The sequence below is a fragment of the Astatotilapia calliptera genome, chromosome 2 (assembly GCF_964374335.1).
Source record: "Astatotilapia calliptera chromosome 2, fAstCal68.1, whole genome shotgun sequence".
NCBI lineage: Eukaryota > Metazoa > Chordata > Actinopteri > Cichliformes > Cichlidae > Astatotilapia > Astatotilapia calliptera.
In genome coordinates this window covers 2,738,620-2,763,182 of record NC_137423.1, presented here as the reverse complement: position 1 = coordinate 2,763,182, position 24,563 = coordinate 2,738,620, and the positions used below count along the sequence as shown (strand labels likewise).

The following is a 24,563-nucleotide window of genomic DNA, read 5'->3' as shown; positions in this document are numbered from 1 at the left end:
ACTTGCTCACTGGGCAATCTACTGCATTTAAGTTATGTAGCAGATTGATTTCATATTCTATTTCAATGTAGACGATATGTGGTGCTTACCATTGTTAGGGTTGTAGTTAAACTTGGGTGTCGTGGGAAACCTGAGGCATTCACCTTGTTTTCTGAAGGTCTCTAAATCAGAAGCTGTCACAGTCTTGTTCCTCGCTGCAGAGAACAACAGCAGGAAAAGCACCATTAGAATGTATTGTGCTCACACTAGTGTTCGAGGATGTTTGAATCCTAAAGCGTATTTTGTTTGTTTCGTGTGATCGGGCAGCTGCCTCCTTAAAGAACTACCTCCACTACTTAAAAGAGTTTACTCTATGTTGCACTTATTTGACAGCTTCAGTTAGCCTGCTGGTTACTTAAATGTTACAATCTCTGTTACAATATAAACCTGCTACAATTAACACAGATGTGTTGTTTAACAATTTTATGAAATAACAACAAACAGAAGTAAGACATGTTAGCTAAATGTATTGGCCAGTACTCAGTCTGTATAGCACATGGAGGGCAGTCTGCACAGCCAGGTGTAAAAACAACCTTTTGTTTGTCCTTTTCTCACTCTTTTTTAAGTGCGTTGAGACAACTATTGTTGCAATTTGGCACTATATAAATAAAAGTGAATTGAATTTTGCTAAATAAAAAAAAATGACAGGGAACTTTTTAAACCCAGAAATGGAATGTAATTGTGTTTTTGAAGTACTGTGACTGAGTATCGGGCACAAAGGGCGATGGTGACTTTTAGTTTTTATGTTTTTTTGTAACGGTATAAACAATGACAGGTGGTCGATTGGCCAATTGGTCATGATCGACTCTGGGCTGGAACAATTACAGCCGAGGAGGTCGGATACACTCTCCTCCTTGTTTGGGCAACGGCTCTGAAAGCAGTCTCATCACATTCAAACAGAAGAAAATCGTATTGAGGCGAAAAGGAACGCAGTTTGTCCCGTGCTTCAGCTAGAATAAAAAAACAGACACAAAACTGGAGTTAATCTGTGTCCTCTGCTGCACAGCTTCTTCTTCTCTCACTCTCTCCCCCTCCCTCTCCTGTTGCTACTTCAGTTATGAAACTGATCAATGATCAATGATCGGCTTTTCTGTCTCAGGTCCCGTCTCTCTTGTTTGTTTATCGCCCACTTTGCGCCAGAAAGAGGAAACCAGCGGATGTTGCGCTAAACATACATGCAGCATGTTAAAGCCTGATAAGTTGTTTATTTAATTTATTTATTAAATCATTTATTTAATTGATTTAATATTACTTTCTAGGATCTGCTGATGTTTGTTGGAGCCACAGCCGTAAAGCTGCTGGTCATGATGTCAGGTTGGTTATCTGGTGAGAGGGAAACATGAAGATGAAACCAGGAGATGTCCTTACTGGATCATCAGAGCTGAACAGGTGATGGAGAAACATGATAGGTGACATGAGTGAAGGGAAGTTATGAACTGTTTCTGAGAGACCAATAACACCAGCATCCTTTTTTTTATGTAGCTGACAGCTGGTAACTGTGCAGGGGCGGGTCTAGCAAAGTTTTGCCAGGGGGCAGGTAGGGCATTAACAGGGAGAGGAGGGGGGCACAAAGAAATACTTTTCTTTCTTATTCTCATTTAAAATGTCTGAATCTTACAACTGTGGGAGACAACGCCGCTCTCTCCGATCCTTTCGTGTTGGTAGAGATCATGCAGAGATGTTTCCAAGTTTCACACAATCCTTTTGTTACCCATTTTTCCTTACAGATACATCTGGAGATCAGCACACTGCAGTCCTTTGCAGTCCTATTCTAAAGGCTGATCTCAAGAATTCAACACAACAGCTACAGTTTTAGTCTCTGGTATCCTCCCCCTATAGTAAACACCCCCACAATGGAAAAACACTGGTACAGTAGCCAGGGGTGCTGACACCCTGACCCCCATCTCCTTTTAAGGTAGTGTCCTTTTGTTATTTGTCTGCCCCTCACCCTCAGTAACTCTTGCAGTAACTCTTGCTTCTGTCCTGGGGGTGGGGGTTAATTCTTCTCCTGCCCTGCACCCCAGTTCATTGTTCACATTCCAGGCCTTTTCTGTTTGTATTCTTACACACTAGCAAACTCCATATTATAATTTTGCAAGCCACCCTAAAATACAGTCTCTTTAGCTCTAATGTATATTCAGCAATCTATTATTCTCAAAACAACCAAAGTGGTCATCTGATGCAAAATGTATAGAAATCATACATATATACCAACAAGACAGTGTACATCACTGTCACAACAGCATTTGTTTTCATTCAAAGGTTTTATGTCTTTGTGGTTCTCTAGTCAAAATGCCCAGGACGATTTTTGTCCCAGTCCAGCCCTGATTGAATTCAAGCTACTTTGTATTCAGACATGGCTACAATTTAGATGGAAGACAATTATAGTCTAGTTGATGAATATTAAAATGATTAATCACTTGATCAGTTAACTTGTTGAAGAAAAATCCATTTGCGAAAATCCATACTGGGCTCTACAACTAGTTTCTCATTGGTTTGGGGATTTTTATATTCTTTTCTTACTTCTTCACAAATAGGAAAGTGAGATACTAAAAGAAATGATGAGTTGAATGCCAAAGTGGTCCACCCTTCCACCCTTATTTGAAATAGCCAAAGAATTGTCAGTTGACTACAACTCATTAATTACAGTTAAAATATACAATGAATAGTCCATCAAGTAAATATTTTACTGTTTTACTTGTCAGTTCTTTTAGTAAATGCTCCATCACTGCTCATACTTACCAAACAAGTAGAACAATTGGTGATTGGCTACTTTATCGTAGGTGTGCATGAGCAGACAGTCAGGGCAGGTCTGCAGGAACCTGTGATAGGAACTGGCAATTTTCACTGTGCAACAAAACACAAGCATTCATGATGGGAGGATAACAATTCTGATCAACTGAGCATGCAAATTGTACTGTGACAAACATCACACACCTGAGTGACAGATGTAACTGATGTGATTACATGTGTACATGCTGTATGTTGTTCACTGAAGCAACTTACTGTAGAACTCTAAGTCTTTGCCATCAACTAGGGACATGTTCTGAACATTCCTGAGGCAGCGATCCTCCCTAAAACAATGATCAAGCAGAATGGAAGTGGAAAATGGCAACATTAAAATTTCATCTGGATTGATAATGAGACACCAAAAGAAATATTGACTTGTACACCATGACGTTTTTCTCATCTGAATGCATCCTTGACCGACACTTTCAAACCTGATTTGACTTTAATAATAGAAGACTGAGTTCTAAACAGAGTAATCTGTGGCATTTTTTAATCAACACAAATGAGGGCGGCATGGTGGCTCAGTAATGACCACCGTTGCTGTTGCTGTTCCTGGGTTACCCCAGAGTGGACCTCTTTGTGTAGAGTTTGCTTACGTGGGTGTTCACTGGGAGTTCTGGTTTCTTCTGCCACTGCTCTTACTATAGATACTCTTAATCTGAAGAGTTTCACTTTCTGATTAAACTAATATTTTGCAGAATATAAAAATTGCATGATGCAACCACACTAGTTTTTATATAAAGTTGCAATCAGTTCATTTCAGTATCAACCAGCTTTCTGCCAACAGTATAGCAAATTGGAAGTATTGGAATTTCAGGAGTGGGACCACACCTCCAAACATGCTCCTTCCGGTTCTGATCAATGTCCGGTCGTTAAGCGATGACGTGACGAATCCTACTTCCGGGCCTAAAGTAGTCTGCGTTTAATATGGCTTTTGTGTTGTTAACATGTTTAATGTTTTGTATTTTCTTCTATTTAATCTCAAAAAGCTCCTAAAACAGTCAGTGATCACCGTTGACCTCCCTCGGCTTTTATTACCTCTAATCATTTATTTAAGCTCAGTTTTTAAAACCTTAGGATGTAACTACAGCAGACTGAACGACCGGATATGTTCCCCCAGTTCACACCCTCCCTCGCCTTTTCAACTTCTTCTCTTCTATTTTGTACATCGGGAGCCGTCACCAGTCCCCTTCGAGGCCTCCCCCAAACCACAGCTCAATTAATGTCCAAGCCATTCACCTTTATCTACTGAAACACTATCAAACGTTAAATGAGGATGTGAAATTTGAGGTTAAAAAACCAGCAGACCTGTTGACGCAGCGCGAGGTAGGGAGTAACATGCTAGCCAGAATAAAACAGTGTAAATGCAGCTCTCTGAGTGAGAGTTGAGAAACAGGTGGAGAATAGGATATATCCAGAGAACAGCTTTGCTATCAAAAACTATTCCACCATTATCTCCGCCATTATGATTTGTAGAACAGCACAATACATCTCAGTTAATCTGATCACCTCTCAGATGAATGAGCTCCTCACCCTACAGTTAGGTCCATGATTGAAGGCTGCTTCTAACAGCTTGGACGAGTTTACGGACACTGTCACCTCCTATATCCACTTCTGTGAGGACAGCATTGTGCCATCACGCACCAGGGTGAGTTATAACAATGACAAACCCTGGTTTACTCCTAAACTCAAAAAGCTGTGGCTGGAAAAGAGAAAGGCGTTCAGAAGCGGAGACAGGGACTGCTACAGAGAGGCCAAGTACAGGTTCACTAAAGAAGTGGACGTTGCTAAACATCAGCACTCTGAGAAGATGCAGCAGCAGATCTCAGAGAATGACTCGGCCTCTGTGTGGAAAGGTTTTAGGAATATCACCAACTACAAGCCTAAAACCCCCCACTCCACTGATGACTTGCTCTTAGCCAACACCCTTAACGACTTTTACTGCCGTTTTGACGAGCCATCAGGCAGCCTTCACACCTCCAACGGCCCCAACAATAGAGACACTTTGGACACTCATTCCCCCACCTCTCCCCCCTCCATAGAGCCATCACCCCCATCAAACACTTCACCTACAACACCTCCCTCCAAACCCCACACCAAGGAGGATTTCACACCACCTCCTCCCACCACAACTCTTCATATTCATGAAGCAGATGTGAGGAAGCAGTTTAAGAGTCTGAATGCTCGGAAAGCTCCCGGCCCAGACGGTGTGTCTCCTGCCACCCTCAGACACTGTGCAAACGAGCTGGCCCCAGTGTTTTCTGGCATTTTCAACTCCTCACTGCAGGCATGTCATGTGCCTGCCTGCTTCAAGTCCTCTACCATAATCCCTGTCCCCAAGAAACCTAGGATCACTGGACTAAATGACTACAGACCCGTGGTTCTGACATCTGTGGTCATGAAGTCATTTGAGCGCCTGGTTCTCTCCTATCTCAAGACCCTCACGGCCCCCCTCCTGGACCCCCTGCAGTTTGCATACAGAGCCGACAGGTCTGTATCTCGGACGGGGATGAGTCTGCCTACAGGAGGGAGGTTGAACATCTGGTGTCCTGGTGCAGCCACAACAACCTGGTGCTGAATGCCCAGAAGACAGTGGAGATTATTGTGGACGACATCAGGAAGCACACAGCCCCACTCCTTCCTGGACTCATTCCGCTTCCTGGGTACCACCATCACCCAGGACTTGAAGTGGGAGCCCACCATCACCTCCGTCATCAAGAAAGCCCAGCAGAGGATTTACTTCCTGAGGCAGCTGAAGAAATTCAACCCGCCAACACGGACGATGATGCAGTTCTACACTGCAATCATCGAGTCCATCCTCACCTCCTCCATCACCGTGTGGTACGCTGGAGCCACTATCAGGGACAAACAGAGACTGCAGCGTGTTGTGCGCTCTGCTGAGAAGGTGATTGGCTGCAGACTCCCATCTCTGCAGGACCTGTACACCTCCAGGACACTGCGGCGTGCAGCTCGGATCTCAGCTGACCCTTCTCACCCTGGACACAGTCTGTTTGACCTGCTCCCCTCAGGCAGGAGGCTCCGGTCCATTCGCACCAGAACCTCTCGCCACAAGAACAGTTTCTTCCCCTCTGCTGTTGGACACATGAACAATAACCGTATGACTGTTCCCGCCACTAACACATGACCCTACGCTGTGTTCACTGCATCATTCCATGTTTGGCACTGATCACCACCTGCACTCATGCATATATCTTTCTACGTAGCACTTTTAATTCTTATTTTTATTTTTATGTCTATTTAAGCGTAATTTATGACAGTATTTATAACAGTATGTTTTAGAGATGGCACGATACCACTTTTTTATGTCCGATACCGATACCGATATCATAAATTTGGATATCTGCCGATACCGATATGAATCCGATATAGTGTTTTTTAATCAACAAAACTGTTTTTTAAATATCTTGCTGCATTTTGTATAAGTTCATACTCAAGTTTAAAACAACAACAACTACACTAAAGCTATTCTGTTATACCTGTATGCAAAAAAAAATATTTCATAGTTCAGCAATACTGATCAATCTAATAAACTTAAACCTACACCATCCTCCCTATTCTGGTATTTTAAAGAGTACTTAGCATAAATATTAAGCAACCTAACTAATAGGGTTCCAACTCCCAGCAACAACAAAAATAAATAAATAAAAAATAGGGAACCACCCCTCACGCTCCACCTCATGATGCTTAATCGACGTAATCAACCTTAATTTGATGCAGTGTGAAAAAAAATGCACAGAAATCAATTATTTTTCAAGAAATATTAAATAGATTCAACATCTTTCTTCAACAAAATTGTAGACTGCACAGATGGTACCTTCCCAAAGGAAAAAGTACTATAGCTTACTAGGGTATATTAGACTTAATAGTTACTATATACAATAATGGACTTCTATTCATTTTGCATCAAATTAAAACTTTGGGTGTCAGATAATTATTTATTAAAAGCTCGACATTTTAAATGAGAATAAGAAAGAAAAGTATGTCTTTGTGCCCCCTTTTCCCTGTTAATGCCCTATCGGCCCCCCTGGCTAAACTTTGCTAGATCCGCCCCTGCACAGTTACCAGCGTCAGCTATGTAAAAAAAGATCCTGGTGTAGAAAGTAATATTAAATAAATTCTAACAACAGCTGATCAAGCTTAAACGTGCTGCTGTTGTTCAGCCGCTGGTTTCCTCTTTCCGGTGCAAAGTGGGCCAAAAGCAAACAAGAGAGAAAAGCCGATCAGCTGATCATTAAGCAGTTTCACGATTGAAGTAGCAGCAGGAGAGGCAGTCGCTTGTTAAGCTTAACGCAGGAATGCTTTACAAACATTCAGAGATGGACTTACACACTTGCTTTACTTCTCTCGGGATAACTTTGTCGGAGATGAAATGCCGGGTTGCTAGCGAAGCTCCACATGCTATCCAGACCACCGACAGGTCCCGCATGCCACAGCCGCTCTATCACGTGATGCACACTGCTCCGACGTGCTAACGTTCTGAGGTGAGTTACGGCGTGTTGCAAGTTTTGTGAGGTGCTTTCGTGATATTTAATGGATCGGATTACATTTTTTATTTTTCTCCGATATCCGATCCAGTAATTTAGGTCAGTATCGGACCGATACGATACGTAATATCGGATCGGTCCATCTCTAGTATGTTTGCACTGAAGCACCGCAGCAATTTCCTAATGTTGTAAACCTGCTCAACATTTGGCAATAAAACCCTTTCTGATTCTGATTCTGATTCTGATTGGTTGGACAAAGACACAGTTTTCTTAGTTTTGCCTCTGTGCACACAGTGGGTTTTTAATTAAACAATCTACTGTTCAGCTACCTGTGTCTACTATGAGAACAGCTGTCTTACCTCAATTTTCTCCTGACTTGTGGTGGCTATGGTAGCTATGATGAAGCTATGCACAAACAACAACAACTCACCTGTGTATAACACATATCACCTACCTGCCTCATAACACCCTTAAAAAATCCCTCCAGAAATGTGACATTGATGAAAAACTCTGGGAATTCAGTTCTGAACAGAGGTTAGCGATTTACAAAGGAACAGATGTATGTAAATGAAAGACAAAGGCCAGAGCCAACATTGCAGAGAGTTGCTTGGAGCGTGGTTGCCTGTGTGCAGCAGACTTTGGCCTTAGATCCCACACCAGAGCACACAAATAAAAAGTGGTTGTTGTTTACTTTGACTAGTAAGTGATGAAGGTAGGGTTTAATTCTCTCTTAATAATATTAGAAGCATGGCTTACTTCATGACCAGATGGGGTGTGGAACTGCTGACAGGGTGGGAGCTAGGGTTTGAAGAAAGCTCAGGTCCCTGGGAATTGGTTGGGATGGAGGCATCCTCCATCTTTGGAACTCTAACGTCAAAATGTAAAGAATTAGCTCAATATGCAAAAAACATGTAATTTTAGTCTCTGTAAATTACAAATATAGGTAAGTTAAATGTATTGGTATTGGCACTGATATAAGAGATATATCACTTTTTTAACAGAAGCCCATGTAGGTTTGGATTTTCTTCTCCAGTGTCTCGTGTTTCCGTTGAAACAGTGTCATCATCTAGTTGTCTGCCTCAAGCAGTTTTTGACTTATGGCCATTTGCTTTTGCCAGGATCACCACTGCTATCTGCCCCCCCCTCCCCCTCCAGATTAGAGAACAGGGAAAAATACTTAAAAATACTTACTGTGGCTGAACAGACTGGTCCAGCTGTTGAACCACTCGGCCAGCTATCTCTGCCTGCAGGGTCCGACTGTCTGATGTTGTATTCAGCACCATCCATGTACTTTCCACAAACCTCAAAGTGTCGCCCAAGCTACCGTTACCGGCAAGCCCCTGAATAAAGATCCACCTACCCAGGATCTATTCAGAGTGAAAGAACATACAGTTAGGTTCAGAAAGGTTTGAATATGGATACAATTTTTGGTATTTTACCTCTGTATGTCACTGCAACTGCTTTCTTATGAAACTGCAAACAATAGCTGCTTTTAATGAACTTCAAAAATTAAAAAAGAGGAAAAGATATTGCATTAGCTGTTGTGAAATAACAGCCACTTTTCTACATTGTCTCACTTTTCGGGTCTCAAATGTATATAACATTACAATATCATCATGAATAAAATGCTGCCTGTCAGTATCTTGCAGACTGGAGCAGCCTGGGATCAAACCACCAACCTTCTGGTTAGTGGCTGACCTGCTCTGCCAACTGAGCTACCGCCACCCCAATCAGCCCACTACATGGCAAGGTGTGAAGAGCCAAAGCTGGGAAAACTGACAAAACAACTCTGGGCCTAATTGTCATATTGTGAGGGAGAAAGACAGCTGAGGTTAGAGGTCAAGGGACCTGTACCTGGTGAAGCTCGTTAGCTTGCAGAGGCTGGGTCAGCTGATTGCAGTCGTCTACTGTTGGTGCTGCTGCGCTGAAAGACAGCAGAGAGATGAGAGCAAAAGCCCGGTGTGTTGCAGGCATGGTGGATAGCTGTCAGCTGCTGTTTTCCCTCACATCTGAAATACCTGGCATTTAGAGGCTATTACAAAACCTACTATGTTGTGCTGTACTTTGCTCTGTATAGCAGCTAAAAACTCCACTGGATTGAAGAATTCTGGAAAGCTGAATTGTGCAAACATGGTGGAGGCACATAAGCAAACATGTCACTTATCAGCTGTTTGAGTAATGTCTGCATGTTGTTTTGCCAACATGTATTGGCCTGCAACAAACTGCCGAGCATAACTAAGTCCTCCCGGGTTTCCCTGCTACAGCTGTTTTCACATAGTGAGCTTGTGCTCATACTTCACATTCTTTTAAACATTTCAGCACAAAGTTGGGCATGCATAAACCGAAAATACATGCCTGTTCATAGTGAACGGAAGGCAGAAAACAGCTTTGGTGTGTACAAAGTTTATAGGTCTATAGAATTATTTTGGCATTTGAATTTTATTTATTCATTTATTTAGGACAGTGCATGTTAATGAACATAAATGTAAAAAAAGAATTACATGAATGTAAACATACCAGATTATAGCCAAGGGCTAATTTTCATCTGTTGTCCTTAAGCATAAAAATAGACATAATAATTCATAAAAATTCATCATTCATTCATAATAAAAACTCCATCACCAAACTTACACATACACACCATTCTGTTCCCAAATAAAACATTAAAACTATGCAACTCATACATGATCACAAACTTGATTTGTCCATAACCAGTTTTTAACCTTTGCCTTAAACAAATTGAATGTCGAGCATTCTCTAATGGGTTGAGGAAGACTGTTCCACAGATGGCCACCCTGGACAGAAAGGACGTTCTGCCCAAATGCTGTCCGTCTGTGGGGTATAAACAACTCTCCTCGGATTGTAGCTCGAGTGGTCCTGTCTGAGCTTTCTTTATGCCTAATGAACTGCTTTAGTGGTGGTGGAGCAAGGGAGTGTAAGACTTTATATATTAAACTCACTCTTTTAAGTTTCACTAAGTTATTGAAGTTCATATGAGAGATGATCATTGAGTAAAAATACGTTTTTGCTACATTCATATTTAAATTATTACGTATATGATTAAAATATCGATTATTAAATTTAAGTACCTGGGACACTTTCTTTATGTGACTCTTGAAGGATAATGTTGGGTCTAGAATGACCCCAAGATATTTAAATTCTGGAGCTAATTCAAGCTCTACTCCATCCAGGAATATGTTTGACTGCTTCAAGTTTAAGGGGCGTTTTGAAAAATACATACTGACAGTTTTTGAGGTGTTCAACATTAGGCATGAGTCCTCCAGCCAGCTATGCATTAATTCTAAAGCAGCTGTAAGATCTTTTGCCACCTGCTGGACACTATTTGCTTGCGTATATATAACTGCATCGTCCGCATACATTTGAGTAAATATATTTGGACAGACTTCAGGTAAGTTATTGATAAAAAGAGAGAACAATAAGGGCCCAAGAACAGATCCTTGAGGAACCCCTGTATCACAGTCTAAATATGGAGATTTAACCCCATCCAACACCACACACTGTTTCCTGTGTGAGAGATATGAGGCAAACCACTGAAGAGCCTGACTGGAGATATTAAACAGAGTCAATCTGGATAATAATATCTGATGGTTTACAGAGTCGAAAGCCTTCCTCAGATCTAAAAATACAGCTCCAACACAGGGACTCTTGTCCAGCAAGCTCTTCAAGTTCTCCACTAACATACACAGGGCAGTATCTGTGGAGTGATGTGCCCGAAAGCCAAACTGCAATGGATGTAATGAGGGTTGGGTGTTTTCTAGGTGAGCAGTGAGGAGTTTAACCACCCACTTCTCAGCTATTTTAGATTGAATTTAGAATCACAGCTACATTAGGTGAACCTGTTTAAATATGAAGTTTCAACTCATAAGAACTTTTATAATCTCAAATATATTTTGACCACCTACTTCTCCAACTGCTATGACTCTGTTGGTTTACCCAAGTTTACCCTTTTTTGAATTTGTTGTTGTTGTAGACAACAACAAATAAACAAACATCCATAGATGAATTGGATGGATGGATGTTCTCCCCAGCTTCTGCAGACTCTTTCACGTCTGTCACATGTCCTCAGGGTGAACTTGATTTCATCTGTGAAAAACACCTGGCGCCATATGCCAATTTTGGTATTTAATGGAACATGCCAGTCGGGCTCAACTGTAACAGGCATAGGACCCACTAGAGCATGTTGAGACCTTGGGACACTCGTGAAATCTGTTTCTGATTGTTTGGTCAGAGACATTCACAAAACTGTGCTGGAGGTCATTTTGTAGAGCTCCAGCAGATACTGGTCATATTGATGGGTTAAAGACCTTCTATAGTCCTGTCCAGCTGTTCTAGGTGACTACAGGTCTCTTGCAATCTCCTCCATGATCTTGCTGGGAGACAAAGTGTGAACAAACCTGACATGATTTGACATAGATTTGAAAACTGCGTTTTTGTGTGAAAACGCTCTGCGTCCACACTAGCGTTTTCAGTCGTTTTCACAGAGTTGTGCGTCCACATTGAAACAGCCCAAAACGCTTACGTTCCAGTCCTGCACATGCACAAAAGCGAGTGAGTACAAACTGACATTAATCTTTTTTAGGGCTGTCAAAATTGAGAGCAATCAAAACAACTGCTGTATAATGCCCTCCGCTATCTTTGTTTAATTGGTCACATGGCTGCATCACATGCCTAAAGTGCGTCATCGTTTTAGAAAGTCTGTGTTTTTGAGTGTCCACATTGCAACAGAACAGCTCCATGCAGTCAGTAGTTACACTGACTCTGATCCAATGCAAACCACTAGTGAGAAACCAGAAGTCAGAAAAGAGTGCATTGGAGGCTGATTGACTCCAATCTGTGTGCCTGGTCTGTGGGAACCAGAATTTTGGCTGGTTTTAGGTGGTCAAATATTTATTTTACATGACTTATTCTCAGTTCCCACCCTTGACTCCACTACCAGTACTTAAGGTAGGAGCTGAAAACTTGAGTCTGATGAGAAAGACTCTGTGGAGTAATTGCATCTGTGGAATAGCCTGCCTTTCTGGAACTGAGGCTTTTATTAACACTGACATTGTGTTTGAAGTCTTCATCTTTGCTTATGCTGTAAATAAACCTTTTGATCTTTTAAATTAAGAGTCCTGCATTTGAGTCCAAATTGCTTTAGTGGCAATCAGCAATCATTTAGTTAGTTTTGTGATCCACAAAGTGAATGATCAACATGTGCATAAACAATAGTGTTTGATGTTTTTTGTTTTATGACTGAAAAAAATACTTTTCATCTTCCCAAAAAGCTTGATTCTGTTCATCCGGATGTAGTGTTTTCAGTGCAAAAACAGTTTCAGAATGTCTTATCTTGTTTTTTTTTTTTCAAGTTTAGATAAGACAGTGCGACACACACACACACACACACACACACACACACACACACACACACACACACACACACACACACACACACACACACACACACACACACACACACACACACACACACACACACACCTTCAGACACCAAGCTACTTTTTGCACATTACTCAATTTTGCACATTTCCATTGTCCTGTTCTGTCTAGTGTTGCACTGTCTTGTCTTGGTTTTTTTTTCAAATTTTTGCACATTGCACTTTATGTAATCCTGTGTTCGTCTGTCATATGTAGCACCAGGTTGTCTCAATTCACTCTGTACTGTACCACTGTACATGGTTAAAATTAAACAGACTGTTCGTAGCCTGTACATAGCTTGTACACTCACTACAGCCTGTACATACTTGTAGTTATAGCATATTCATAACATACCTTTATACCGTGTACATTGTAACATAGATCCATATTATTATTGCTAAAGCACTTTCTGGATGGATGCAAACTGCATTTCATTGCCTTGTACTTGTGACATGTGCAATGATGATAAAGTTGAATTCTATTCTATTCAGACTTCGACTCCACGTTAACCTGTGCCGGTGTTTCAGGTTAAGGGTTTCTGTGTCTGTCTGCCAGAGTGTCAGGCGGTTTGACAAGACTGAAGACCTTGGCAAACAAAGTCTCCATCTGCAGCTTGTACAAATGCATGCACGTATCGACATTATTCTCAGGAAACCACCGATCAGCTCACACATATGTGTCCTTATTGTCCAGGTGGGTGAGGGCAAGGCGTAGGGTGGTGGCGATGGTGTCATCTGTTGACCGGTTGGGGCGATAGGCAAACTGCAGTCTTAGGTCAAACATCTGCAAATCCTGTTTACCCACAATGGTTATGCTTAATTCTATAGTATTCATACATAAATATATTTGTCTGACACCTTTCTCACCCAAAGGAAAACATTTCTTCAGTTTGTGAATAATTTGAAAGTCTGATTCAATAAAAGGACTAGATGTTACAATCCTTGATATTGCATCACTTCTAATGGAGAACTGGAAGCTTTACCAGCAGGACACATCATCAGTTATGTGCCTCAACTTAACAGGGTGTTTTGGCCTTTTATCACATGACACCCTCTGCTGAGACAGGCCCACTAAAAGTTGATCAAGCCTGGGCATGTGTCTCACGGTTAGCTGACTGCCTTAGGCTGCCCATGTGTTGTCAGCCCTCTGCAGCTATAGCCAATGACTGGTCCTCTCAGCAGTGTTAGCTAACTCTCCTATAGCATGCCGTTGCAGCTGTCTCCTGACTCCAATTTCTCTAAGTAGTTTTGCTGTTGTACTGGCAACAAAGCCCCTGCACCCCACTTCCACCAGGCACACCCTGATCTTCCAGCCTCTGTCCTCTGCCTCAGCTCCCAAGTTTGCATACCGCAGTTTCCTATACTCAAATGCTTCCTCAATTGCTTCCTCCCATGGTACCGTCAGGTCAATGACATAAGCACGTTTCTGGGAGTTAAACCAAAGGATGAGGTCTGGTCGCAGAGTAGTTGTTAAGATCTCTGTGGGGAAAATGAGTCTCTGATCCAAGTCGAGTTGTATCTGCCAATCCCTGGCGACCTTCAGTGGTCCCACATCCGGGGTTGAAGGGCTAGTCCTCAGCTTGTCCCTGTCCCAGACAAATGCTAATGGATGCTGATGCTCCTCTTGGTTTGTGAAAGGCTGAGCATTGATGGATTCCCTCTTGTACTCAACCTTTTCAGCAAGACACCTGAGGAACTGGTTGTATTTCCGTGTATCTGCCCTTAGTAAGGCTAGTCCTACAACCAACCAACATGTTCTTGAGTGTTGCTGGGACTGTACACAGGAGCCAGGATGGCTCCTTTCCAAACCACAGCTGCAGATTTATGGGGGAAGGCAGCACATCGTATGTGGCTCATCGCCTATTAGACTCCATTCTAATCTTATTTAGATCTTACAAAAATAGAAAAAAAATAAATAAATATATATATATTTGAGATTATAAAAGTTCTTATGAGTTGAAACTTCATATTTAAACAGGTTCACCTAATGTAGCTGTGATTCTAAATTCAATCTAAAATAGCTGAGAAGTGGGTGGTTAAACTCCTCACTGCTCACCTAGAAAACACCCAACCCTCATTACATCCATTGCAGTTTGGCTTTCGGGCACATCACTCCACAGATACTGCCCTGTGTATGTTAGTGGAGAACTTGAAGATAGACGATGCAGTTATATATACGCAAGCAAATAGTGTCCAGCAGGTGGCAAAAGATCTTACAGCTGCTTTAGAATTAATGCATAGCTGGCTGGAGGACTCATGCCTAATGTTGAACACCTCAAAAACTGTCAGTATGTATTTTTCAAAACGCCCCTTAAACTTGAAGCAGTCAAACATATTCCTGGATGGAGTAGAGCTTGAATTAGCTCCAGAATTTAAATATCTTGGGGTCATTCTAGACCCAACATTATCCTTCAAGAGTCACATAAATAAAGTGTCCCAGGTACTTAAATTTAATAATCGAAATTTTAATCATATACGTAATAATTTAAATATGAATGTAGCAAAAACGTATTTTTACTCAATGATCATCTCTCATATGAACTTCAATAACTTAGTGAAACTTAAAAGAGTGAGTTTAATATATAAAGTCTTACACTCCCTTGCTCCACCACCACTAAAGCAGTTCATTAGGCATAAAGAAAGCTCAGACAGGACCACTCGAGCTACAATCCGAGGAGACTTGTTTATACCCCACAGACGGACAGCATTTGGGCAGAACGTCCTTTCTGTCCAGGGTGGCCATCTGTGGAACAGTCTTCCTCAACCCATTAGAGAATGCTCTACACTCAATTTGTTTAAGGCAAAGGTTAAAAACTGGTTATGGACAAATCAAGTGTGTGATCATGTATGAGTTGCATAGTTTTAATGTTTTATTTGGGAACAGAATGGTGTGTATGTGTAAGTTTGGTGATGGAGTTTTTATTATGAATGAATGATGAATTTTTATGAATTATTATGTCTATTTTTAGCCCTTGGCTATAATCTGGTATGTTTACATTCATGTAATTCTTTTTTTACATTTATGTTCATTAACATGCACTGTCCTAAATAAATGAATAAATAAAATTCAAATGCCAAAATAATTCTATAGACCTATAAACTTTGTACACACCAAAGCTGTTTTCTGCCTTCCGTTCACTATGAACAGGCATGTATTTTCGGTTTATGCATGCCCAACTTTGTGCTGAAATGTTTAAAAGAATGTGAAGTATGAGCACAAGCTCACTATGTGAAAACAGCTGTAGCAGGGAAACCCGGGAGGACTTAGTTATGCTCGGCAGTTTGTTGCAGGCCAATACATGTTGGCAAAACAACATGCAGACATTACTCAAACAGCTGATAAGTGACATGTTTGCTTATGTGCCTCCACCATGTTTGCACAATTCAGCTTTCCAGAATTCTTCAATCCAGTGGAGTTTTTAGCTGCTATACAGAGCAAAGTACAGCACAACATAGTAGGTTTTGTAATAGCCTCTAAATGCCAGGTATTTCAGATGTGAGGGAAAACAGCAGCTGACAGCTATCCACCATGCCTGCAACACACCGGGCTTTTGCTCTCATCTCTCTGCTGTCCTTCAGCGCAGCAGCACCAACAGTAGACGACTGCAATCAGCTGACCCAGCCTCTGCAAGCTAACGAGCTTCACCAGGTACAGGTCCCTTGACCTCTAACCTCAGCTGTCTTTCTCCCTCACAATATGACAATTAGGCCCAGAGTTGTTTTGTCAGTTTTCCCAGCTTTGGCTCTTCACACCTTGCCATGTAGTGGGCTGATTGGGGTGGCGGTAGCTCAGTTGGCAGAGCAGGTCAGCCACTAACCAGAAGGTTGGTGGTTTGATCCCAGGCTGCTCCAGTCTGCAAGATACTGACAGGCAGCATTTTATTCATGATGATATTGTAATGTTATATACATTTGAGACCCGAAAAGTGAGACAATGTAGAAAAGTGGCTGTTATTTCACAACAGCTAATGCAATATCTTTTCCTCTTTTTTAATTTTTGAAGTTCATTAAAAGCAGCTATTGTTTGCAGTTTCATAAGAAAGCAGTTGCAGTGACATACAGAGGTAAAATACCAAAAATTGTATCCATATTCAAACCTTTCTGAACCTAACTGTATGTTCTTTCACTCTGAATAGATCCTGGGTAGGTGGATCTTTATTCAGGGGCTTGCCGGTAACGGTAGCTTGGGCGACACTTTGAGGTTTGTGGAAAGTACATGGATGGTGCTGAATACAACATCAGACAGTCGGACCCTGCAGGCAGAGATAGCTGGCCGAGTGGTTCAACAGCTGGACCAGTCTGTTCAGCCACAGTAAGTATTTTTAAGTATTTTTCCCTGTTCTCTAATCTGGAGGGGGAGGGGGGGGCAGATAGCAGTGGTGATCCTGGCAAAAGCAAATGGCCATAAGTCAAAAACTGCTTGAGGCAGACAACTAGATGATGACACTGTTTCAACGGAAACACGAGACACTGGAGAAGAAAATCCAAACCTACATGGGCTTCTGTTAAAAAAGTGATATATCTCTTATATCAGTGCCAATACCAATACATTTAACTTACCTATATTTGTAATTTACAGAGACTAAAATTACATGTTTTTTGCATATTGAGCTAATTCTTTACATTTTGACGTTAGAGTTCCAAAGATGGAGGATGCCTCCATCCCAACCAATTCCCAGGGACCTGAGCTTTCTTCAAACCCTAGCTCCCACCCTGTCAGCAGTTCCACACCCCATCTGGTCATGAAGTAAGCCATGCTTCTAATATTATTAAGAGAGAATTAAACCCTACCTTCATCACTTACTAGTCAAAGTAAACAACAACCACTTTTTATTTGTGTGCTCTGGTGTGGGATCTAAGGCCAAAGTCTGCTGCACACAGGCAACCACGCTCCAAGCAACTCTCTGCAATGTTGGCTCTGGCCTTTGTCTTTCATTTACATACATCTGTTCCTTTGTAAATCGCTAACCTCTGTTCAGAACTGAATTCCCAGAGTTTTTCATCAATGTCACATTTCTGGAGGGATTTTTTAAGGGTGTTATGAGGCAGGTAGGTGATATGTGTTATACACAGGTGAGTTGTTGTTGTTTGTGCATAGCTTCATCATAGCTACCATAGCCACCACAAGTCAGGAGAAAATTGAGGTAAGACAGCTGTTCTCATAGTAGACACAGGTAGCTGAACAGTAGATTGTTTAATTAAAAACCCACTGTGTGCACAGAGGCAAAACTAAGAAAACTGTGTCTTTGTCCAACCAATCAGAATCAGAATCAGAATCAGAAAGGGTTTTATTGCCAAATGTTGAGCAGGTTTACAACATTAGGAAATTGCTGCGGTGCTTCAGTGCAAACATACTAGAGATGGACCGATCCGATATTACGTATCGTATCGGTCCGATACTGACCTAAATTACTGGATCGGATATCGGAGAAAAATAAAAAATGTAATCCGATCCATTAAATATCACGAAAGCACCTCACAAAACTTGCAACACGCCGTAACTCACCTCAGAACGTTAGCACGTCGGAGCAGTGTGCATCACGTGATAGAGCGGCTGTGGCATGCGGGACCTGTCGGTGGTCTGGATAGCATGTGGAGCTTCGCTAGCAACCCGGCATTTCATCTCCGACAAAGTTATCCCGAGAGAAGTAAAGCAAGTGTGTAAGTCCATCTCTGAATGTTTGTAAAGCATTCCTGCGTTAAGCTTAACAAGCGACTGCCTCTCCTGCTGCTACTTCAATCGTGAAACTGCTTAATGATCAGCTGATCGGCTTTTCTCTCTTGTTTGCTTTTGGCCCACTTTGCACCGGAAAGAGGAAACCAGCGGCTGAACAACAGCAGCACGTTTAAGCTTGATCAGCTGTTGTTAGAATTTATTTAATATTACTTTCTACACCAGGATCTTTTTTTACATAGCTGACGCTGGTAACTGTGCAGGGGCGGATCTAGCAAAGTTTAGCCAGGGGGGCCGATAGGGCATTAACAGGGAAAAGGGGGCACAAAGACATACTTTTCTTTCTTATTCTCATTTAAAATGTCGAGCTTTTAATAAATAATTATCTGACACCCAAAGTTTTAATTTGATGCAAAATGAATAGAAGTCCATTATTGTATATAGTAACTATTAAGTCTAATATATATACCCTAGTAAGCTATAGTACTTTTTCCTTTGGGAAGGTACCATCTGTGCAGTCTACAATTTTGTTGAAGAAAGATGTTGAATCTATTTAATATTTCTTGAAAAATAATTGATTTCTGTGCATTTTTTTTCACACTGCATCAAATTAAGGTTGATTACGTCGATTAAGCATCATGAGGTGGAGGGTGGGGGGTGGTTCCCTATTTTTTATTTATTTATTTTTGTTGTTGCTGGGAGTTGGAACCCTATTAGTTAGGTTGCTTAATATTTATGCTAAGTACTCTTTAAAATACCAGAATAGGGAGGATGGTGTAGGTTTAAGTTTATTAGATTGATCAGTATTGCTGAACTATGAAATATTTTTTTTTGCATACAGGTATAACAGAATAGCTTTAGTGTAGTTGTTGTTGTTTTAAACTTGAGTATGAACTTATACAAAATGCAGCAAGATATTTAAAAAACAGTTTTGTTGATTAAAAAACACTATATCGGATTCATATCGGTATCGGCAGATATCCAAATTTATGATATCGGTATCGGTATCGGACATAAAAAAGTGGTATCGTGCCATCTCTAAAACATACTGTTATAAATACTGTCATAAATTACGCTTAAATAGACATAAAAATAAAAATAAGAATTAAAAGTGCTACGTAGAAAGATATATGCATGAGTGCAGGTGGTGATCAGTGCCAAACATGGAATGATGCAGTGAACACAGCGTAGGGTCATGTGTTAGTGGTGGGAACAGTCATACGGTTATTGTTCATGTGTCCAACAGCAGAGGGGAAGAAACTGTTCTTATGGCGAGAGGTTCTGGTGCGAATGGACCGGAGCCTCCTGCCTGAGGGGAGCAGGTCAAACAGACTGTGTCCAGGGTGAGAAGGGTCAGCTGAGATCCGAGCTGCACGCCGCAGTGTCCTGGAGGTGTACAGGTCCTGCAGAGATGGGAGTCTGCAGCCAATCACCTTCTCAGCAGAGCGCACAACACGCTGCAGTCTCTGTTTGTCCCTGATAGTGGCTCCAGCGTACCACACGGTGATGGAGGAGGTGAGGATGGACTCGATGATTGCAGTGTAGAATTGCATCATCGTCCGTGTTGGCAGGTTGAATTTCTTCAGCTGCCTCAGGAAGTACATCCTCTGCTGGGCTTTCTTGATGACGGAGGTGATGGTGGGCTCCCACTTCAAGTCCTGGGTGATGGTGGTACCCAGGAAGCGGAATGAGTCCACAGAGGTGATGGGGGTGTTAGTCAGGATGATGGGGGGGAGTGGAGCTGTGTGCTTCCTGAAGTCCACAATAATCTCCACTGTCTTCTGGGCATTCAGCACCAGGTTGTTGTGGCTGCACCAGGACACCAGACGTTCAACCTCCCTCCTGTAGGCAGACTCATCTCCGTCCGAGATACAGACCTGTCGGCTCTGTATGCAAACTGCAGGGGGTCCAGGAGGGGGGCTGTGAGGGTCTTGAGATAGGAGAGAACCAGGCGCTCAAATGACCACAGATGTCAGAGCCATGGGTCTGTAGTCATTTAGTCCAGTGATCCTAGGTTTCTTGGGGACAGGGATTATGGTAGAGGACTTGAAGCAGGCAGGCACATGACTATGCATGACATGCCTGCAGTGAGGAGTTGAAAATGCCAGAAAACACTGGGGCCAGCTCGTTTGCACAGTGTCTGAGGGTGGCAGGAGACACACCGTCTGGGCCAGGAGCTTTCCGAGCATTCAGACTCTTAACAGCTGTATCTAGTGGCCGGTGAGTGCGCACTTTGTCGTCTACTGTATACGGACCAATGACATTGATATGGACCGATTCAGCTTTAGTTAGCAAGGGGCAGCAGCGAGCTTTGAAGACTGAAACTTGCAAACAGGCAAATAAAGAACCTGACGTTGATGTTGATGTTCCTCTTTCCAGCAGTGCATGATGGTCCGTATACCGGTATTAACTGCTGTGAGTGCTGTTGTTTTCCCCTCGTTTCCTTTAGTGCTACTGTGATTATGAAGAAAAGACACACCGTCCGCTTTATTTTACATGACAGGTAGGTGTCCAAATGAAGCCTCTCGGTCCCCTGTCATTCCGGGCTTTCTTTGGTGTTTTTATGTTGCCTGTTGGGGTAGCTTATCCGGCTAACTTGCTACCATTGGCTAGTCTACGTGTAACTGCCGTTGACAACATTAGCTGTAGCGTTAGCTCTAGCATGTAGCTAATAAGGCCGCGAATATTCTGCAGCACATCAGCGAATATTCTGCAGCACATCAGCCCCTGACAACAAAACTGCAATTAGTTTTGTGTGTTTCATGTTGCTGTTAGGCATTGACTTCACTGTCAGCGTGAACGGTTGTAATGCAAACACCTGCCAGCAATGCGTGCACTGTAGCTAGGCTAAGGCTAGCTGCCTAGCTTCTGTTACATCTACTTGTCCCGATGGGAGGCACAGCAACGATGACAGCCGAAAGCATAAACATTTTAATATCAAAGATTAAATGAGTACAAGGGACACCTGTTTTTTCTCCGCTCAGAAATAATCACGATATATTTTATTCGGCGAGGAAATTTATAGTATAATTTATTAATGGTGCTAATTACTAAAAAAAAAAATGCCATTAAGGCCATGTTTATTTCTTGGCACAATTTCCGGAATATATTAGGATTTCAGATTTACATTATAAGGAAACGTTTATGTCTGAAAATAATCAGTTCTTGCTGAGTAGACCAGAATGTGATTGAAACAAGTAGAATCGAGTTCAATACAGCGGCTCCCCTTGGTATTGTGCTTTCACTTTTGTTTTTTTTTGTTTTTTTTTTGTTTTTCTTTTTTAAATGACATCAGAAACAGCAGTATGCGACATTACGTGATGGCAGAGCTTCAGTTCATCCTTTGTCATTTTTTTTTTTTTTTTTTTTTAATAAATAGGACAGGGGGAATGAATGAGAGAAAGAGGGGGAGAGAAAGAAAGAAAACCAAAGGGGAGAAGAGACGGTGAGAAGGGGGGGGAAGAGAGAGCAAAAAAAAAAAAGAACTCCTGGGTCACCTGTATGGAGAAAAACAAAAAAAACAAACAGAGGAGACAGCAAACAACAAAGAGCAACATAATAATAGAGAAAACAAAGCACCATCACAATAAACTAGCTAGTCATAGATATCAATATTTACTAAATAATAAACGATATTGTGCAGCACGCAAGATAGACAGCGCACAGTGTGCTTTGAGGCAGCAGCCAAGAAAGCTGTAGTCCGCGTCTGTGAATACCCATGTGTGCATACCTGTGTGGATCAGCATGCTTGCATTCCAAAGGTTTCTCCATGTAATGATCTGCTAGGGAGTGTGGGGGGGCCACAGCCCCGTCCTCCAGGGTGTGAAGCAGGTATGGAGGAGATCAAAACTCCAGACATCCAGAGGCCCCCAGAACACAAGAGACCAAGGAAGACCAACAGAGGGGCAGCCGCGCCACTGTCCCAGTAAGAGCTGAGGAGAGTCCCAGATGAGGGCTCGCCCAGCAGCCGCGGAGCAGAAGTCAGGGGGAGTTGCAGTGACGCGCCCGTGAGCTCCGCCGGCCCCCAGCTGCGCCTGAGTGACCGAGCCCCAGGCCGAGAGGCCGGGGGCACCCCACCTCCAAAGGGGCCCGAGCGAGCCCCAGGCCCCGACAAGCGGCTTTCACTTTTGTTGATACCGAGAAAAGGATTAAAAGCCTGATTAATTAATAAGATCCTAATATAGGATGGTGCACACTGTTTGTTTTTTTTTAAAACAAGTATTCTTTGTCCATACATGCCGTCCAAAACTATTCCTGAATAATTTTTCTTTGGACTTAACATGTAAACATAGAAATATAACTGAGCTTTTATGATCTCAGCAAGAATATCTCTGTGCAGTTATGCTCTTGTTTTACTGTAATTTGCTGATGATTTATTGTTTTTGAGTATTTTACAACGGTTTTCTAAGGGCAGATGAAAATAAATGAGGAAGGTGTTATAAGCTGCTCCTGCTTGTTTTTTTTCTTTTTCTTTTATGGATGGGATTCAGTGTTACTGCTTGACATATCTTATATGTCATATAGTGAAGAACTAGCCAGTTATATACCTGATGTACCTGCATAAATAAATTCAAATAATACCTATTTTAATCTTTGGCAATCACCATATTACTGCCATTCCTTCCTATTCCTTCAAAGCAGTCTGTCTTCAAAAAGATGAATCGGACAATCATTCCTATTTTTAGCTCCATGCAGTTGCAGTGGGTGGTAGAAAATTGACGGGCCAAGGATCCAAGATGGTTGTGAGAGCTTGAATCTGTGACAAGTCTGAAGTTTTATGTGTTAAGATGGTTCTTAATATTTTGAAAACATTTTTTTAAAATGTAAAAGCAATATGAAGGAGCTAAAAAGGGTTCTGATAATAATAGGGAGCATGTAGATTTATAATCCTCTCATTTGTGTGATGGGATTAACAGCAGAGGGTCATACACCTCCACAGTTTGAGCAGTCAGATTACAACTGACTGTTAGCACAGCAACACATTGGTTTACAGCTGTCATTTAACCAGCAGTTTTCTTTCAGTTGTTAACCACCAGGGCTGTGAAATGGAGCCAATGTAAAACTCTAAAAAATGCAGTTCTTCCATGGCCAAGTCAGCTTTGGTCCAAATTTTACAGGGTGGTACACAAAACTGACCCTATAGGTAGTTTCTCCTTGTATAACAATTGTAAGACGGCCGAAAAGCAGCACAGGTCTGTTGACCCAGGCAGGTGGAGCTGGGTACCTTTTCCAGTTGAATCAGCAGAGCATCAAATATGAAACATGTGGTCAAAGTTTAGATGCATTTTGTGTTTGATCGGGTGTTGCCGCCTTGGTCAGCTTTTTGTCAGCTTGCATTTTTCGCTACAGATGCTGCAGAAAATGTCTGCATTAAGTTTTAAAGAATTTAAGCACATCTGAGAGCACTTTCAACACGTTGCAGATGTACAGTGGGGCAAAAAAGTATTTAGTCAGCCACCGATTGTGCAAGTTCCCCCACCTAAAATGATGACAGAGGTCAGTAATTTGCACCAGAGGTACACTTCATCTGTGAGAGACAGAATGTGAAAAAAAAAATCCATGAATCCACATGGTAGGATTTGTAAAGAATTTATTCGTAAATCAGGGTGGAAAATAAGTATTTGAAAAAGCGCTGTATAAATCCAATCCATTATTATTATTATTACTCCCTGGACAGGTCACCAGCCTCATGCAAGTGTTAACTGAACCTTCAAATGTAGTTTCCAAAATGAATGCATGTTATTATCTCAGTTGTTACATGCATCTTTTATAAACAGTCCATGTTTTCTCTGGTTTTTGGAGAACTGAGATGAATTTAGTGTTAACTTGTTAATCTAAAAAAGCTAAATAAATATTTCAAACCTCTTTTTAGATTTAATGCAGCACTGTTGAAAGCTGTACCAGTCACCCCCCCCCCCCCCCCCCCCCCCCCCCCCCCATAAAACCACTGTGTACATTACCACACAGAAAGAGCTGGAGACTTGCTTGCACCAGTGGATGAACCAGGGCACGTTTCTGTGTCAGTTTGATGTAGAACTTGTATTGAAATTGAGGCCCTTCACAAATTTTGATGTAACTTTAGTCTGCCTTGTACATGGCAAGCTGAACACATAGTCGTTC

At 41.9% G+C, this 24,563-nt stretch overlaps 1 protein-coding gene across 5 annotated transcripts in view; it reads right to left on the bottom strand.

Annotated features, from left to right (window-relative positions):
• LOC145432292 (uncharacterized) overlaps positions 1–9,514 on the bottom strand; it is a 36,309-nt gene extending 26,795 nt beyond the window's left edge. For 2 of the 5 annotated variants that reach the window (XM_080309041.1, XM_080309038.1), the window contains exons 1-6: positions 9,189–9,487; positions 8,526–8,701; positions 8,091–8,201; positions 3,046–3,113; positions 2,782–2,886; positions 90–194 (exon numbers count right to left, since the gene is read on the bottom strand). In XM_080309041.1, the coding sequence (XP_080165167.1) occupies positions 90–194; positions 2,782–2,886; positions 3,046–3,113; positions 8,091–8,201; positions 8,526–8,701; positions 9,189–9,308 (685 nt within the window). In that variant the 5' untranslated portion in view covers positions 9,309–9,487. Of the gene's footprint in view, positions 1–89; positions 195–2,781; positions 2,887–3,045; positions 3,114–8,090; positions 8,202–8,525; positions 8,702–8,773; positions 9,156–9,188 lie in introns of those variants that run through there. The other 3 variants (XM_080309053.1, XM_080309050.1, XM_080309046.1) reach the window with 3 other exon arrangements.
• Positions 9,515–24,563: the final 15,049 nt, after the last annotated feature.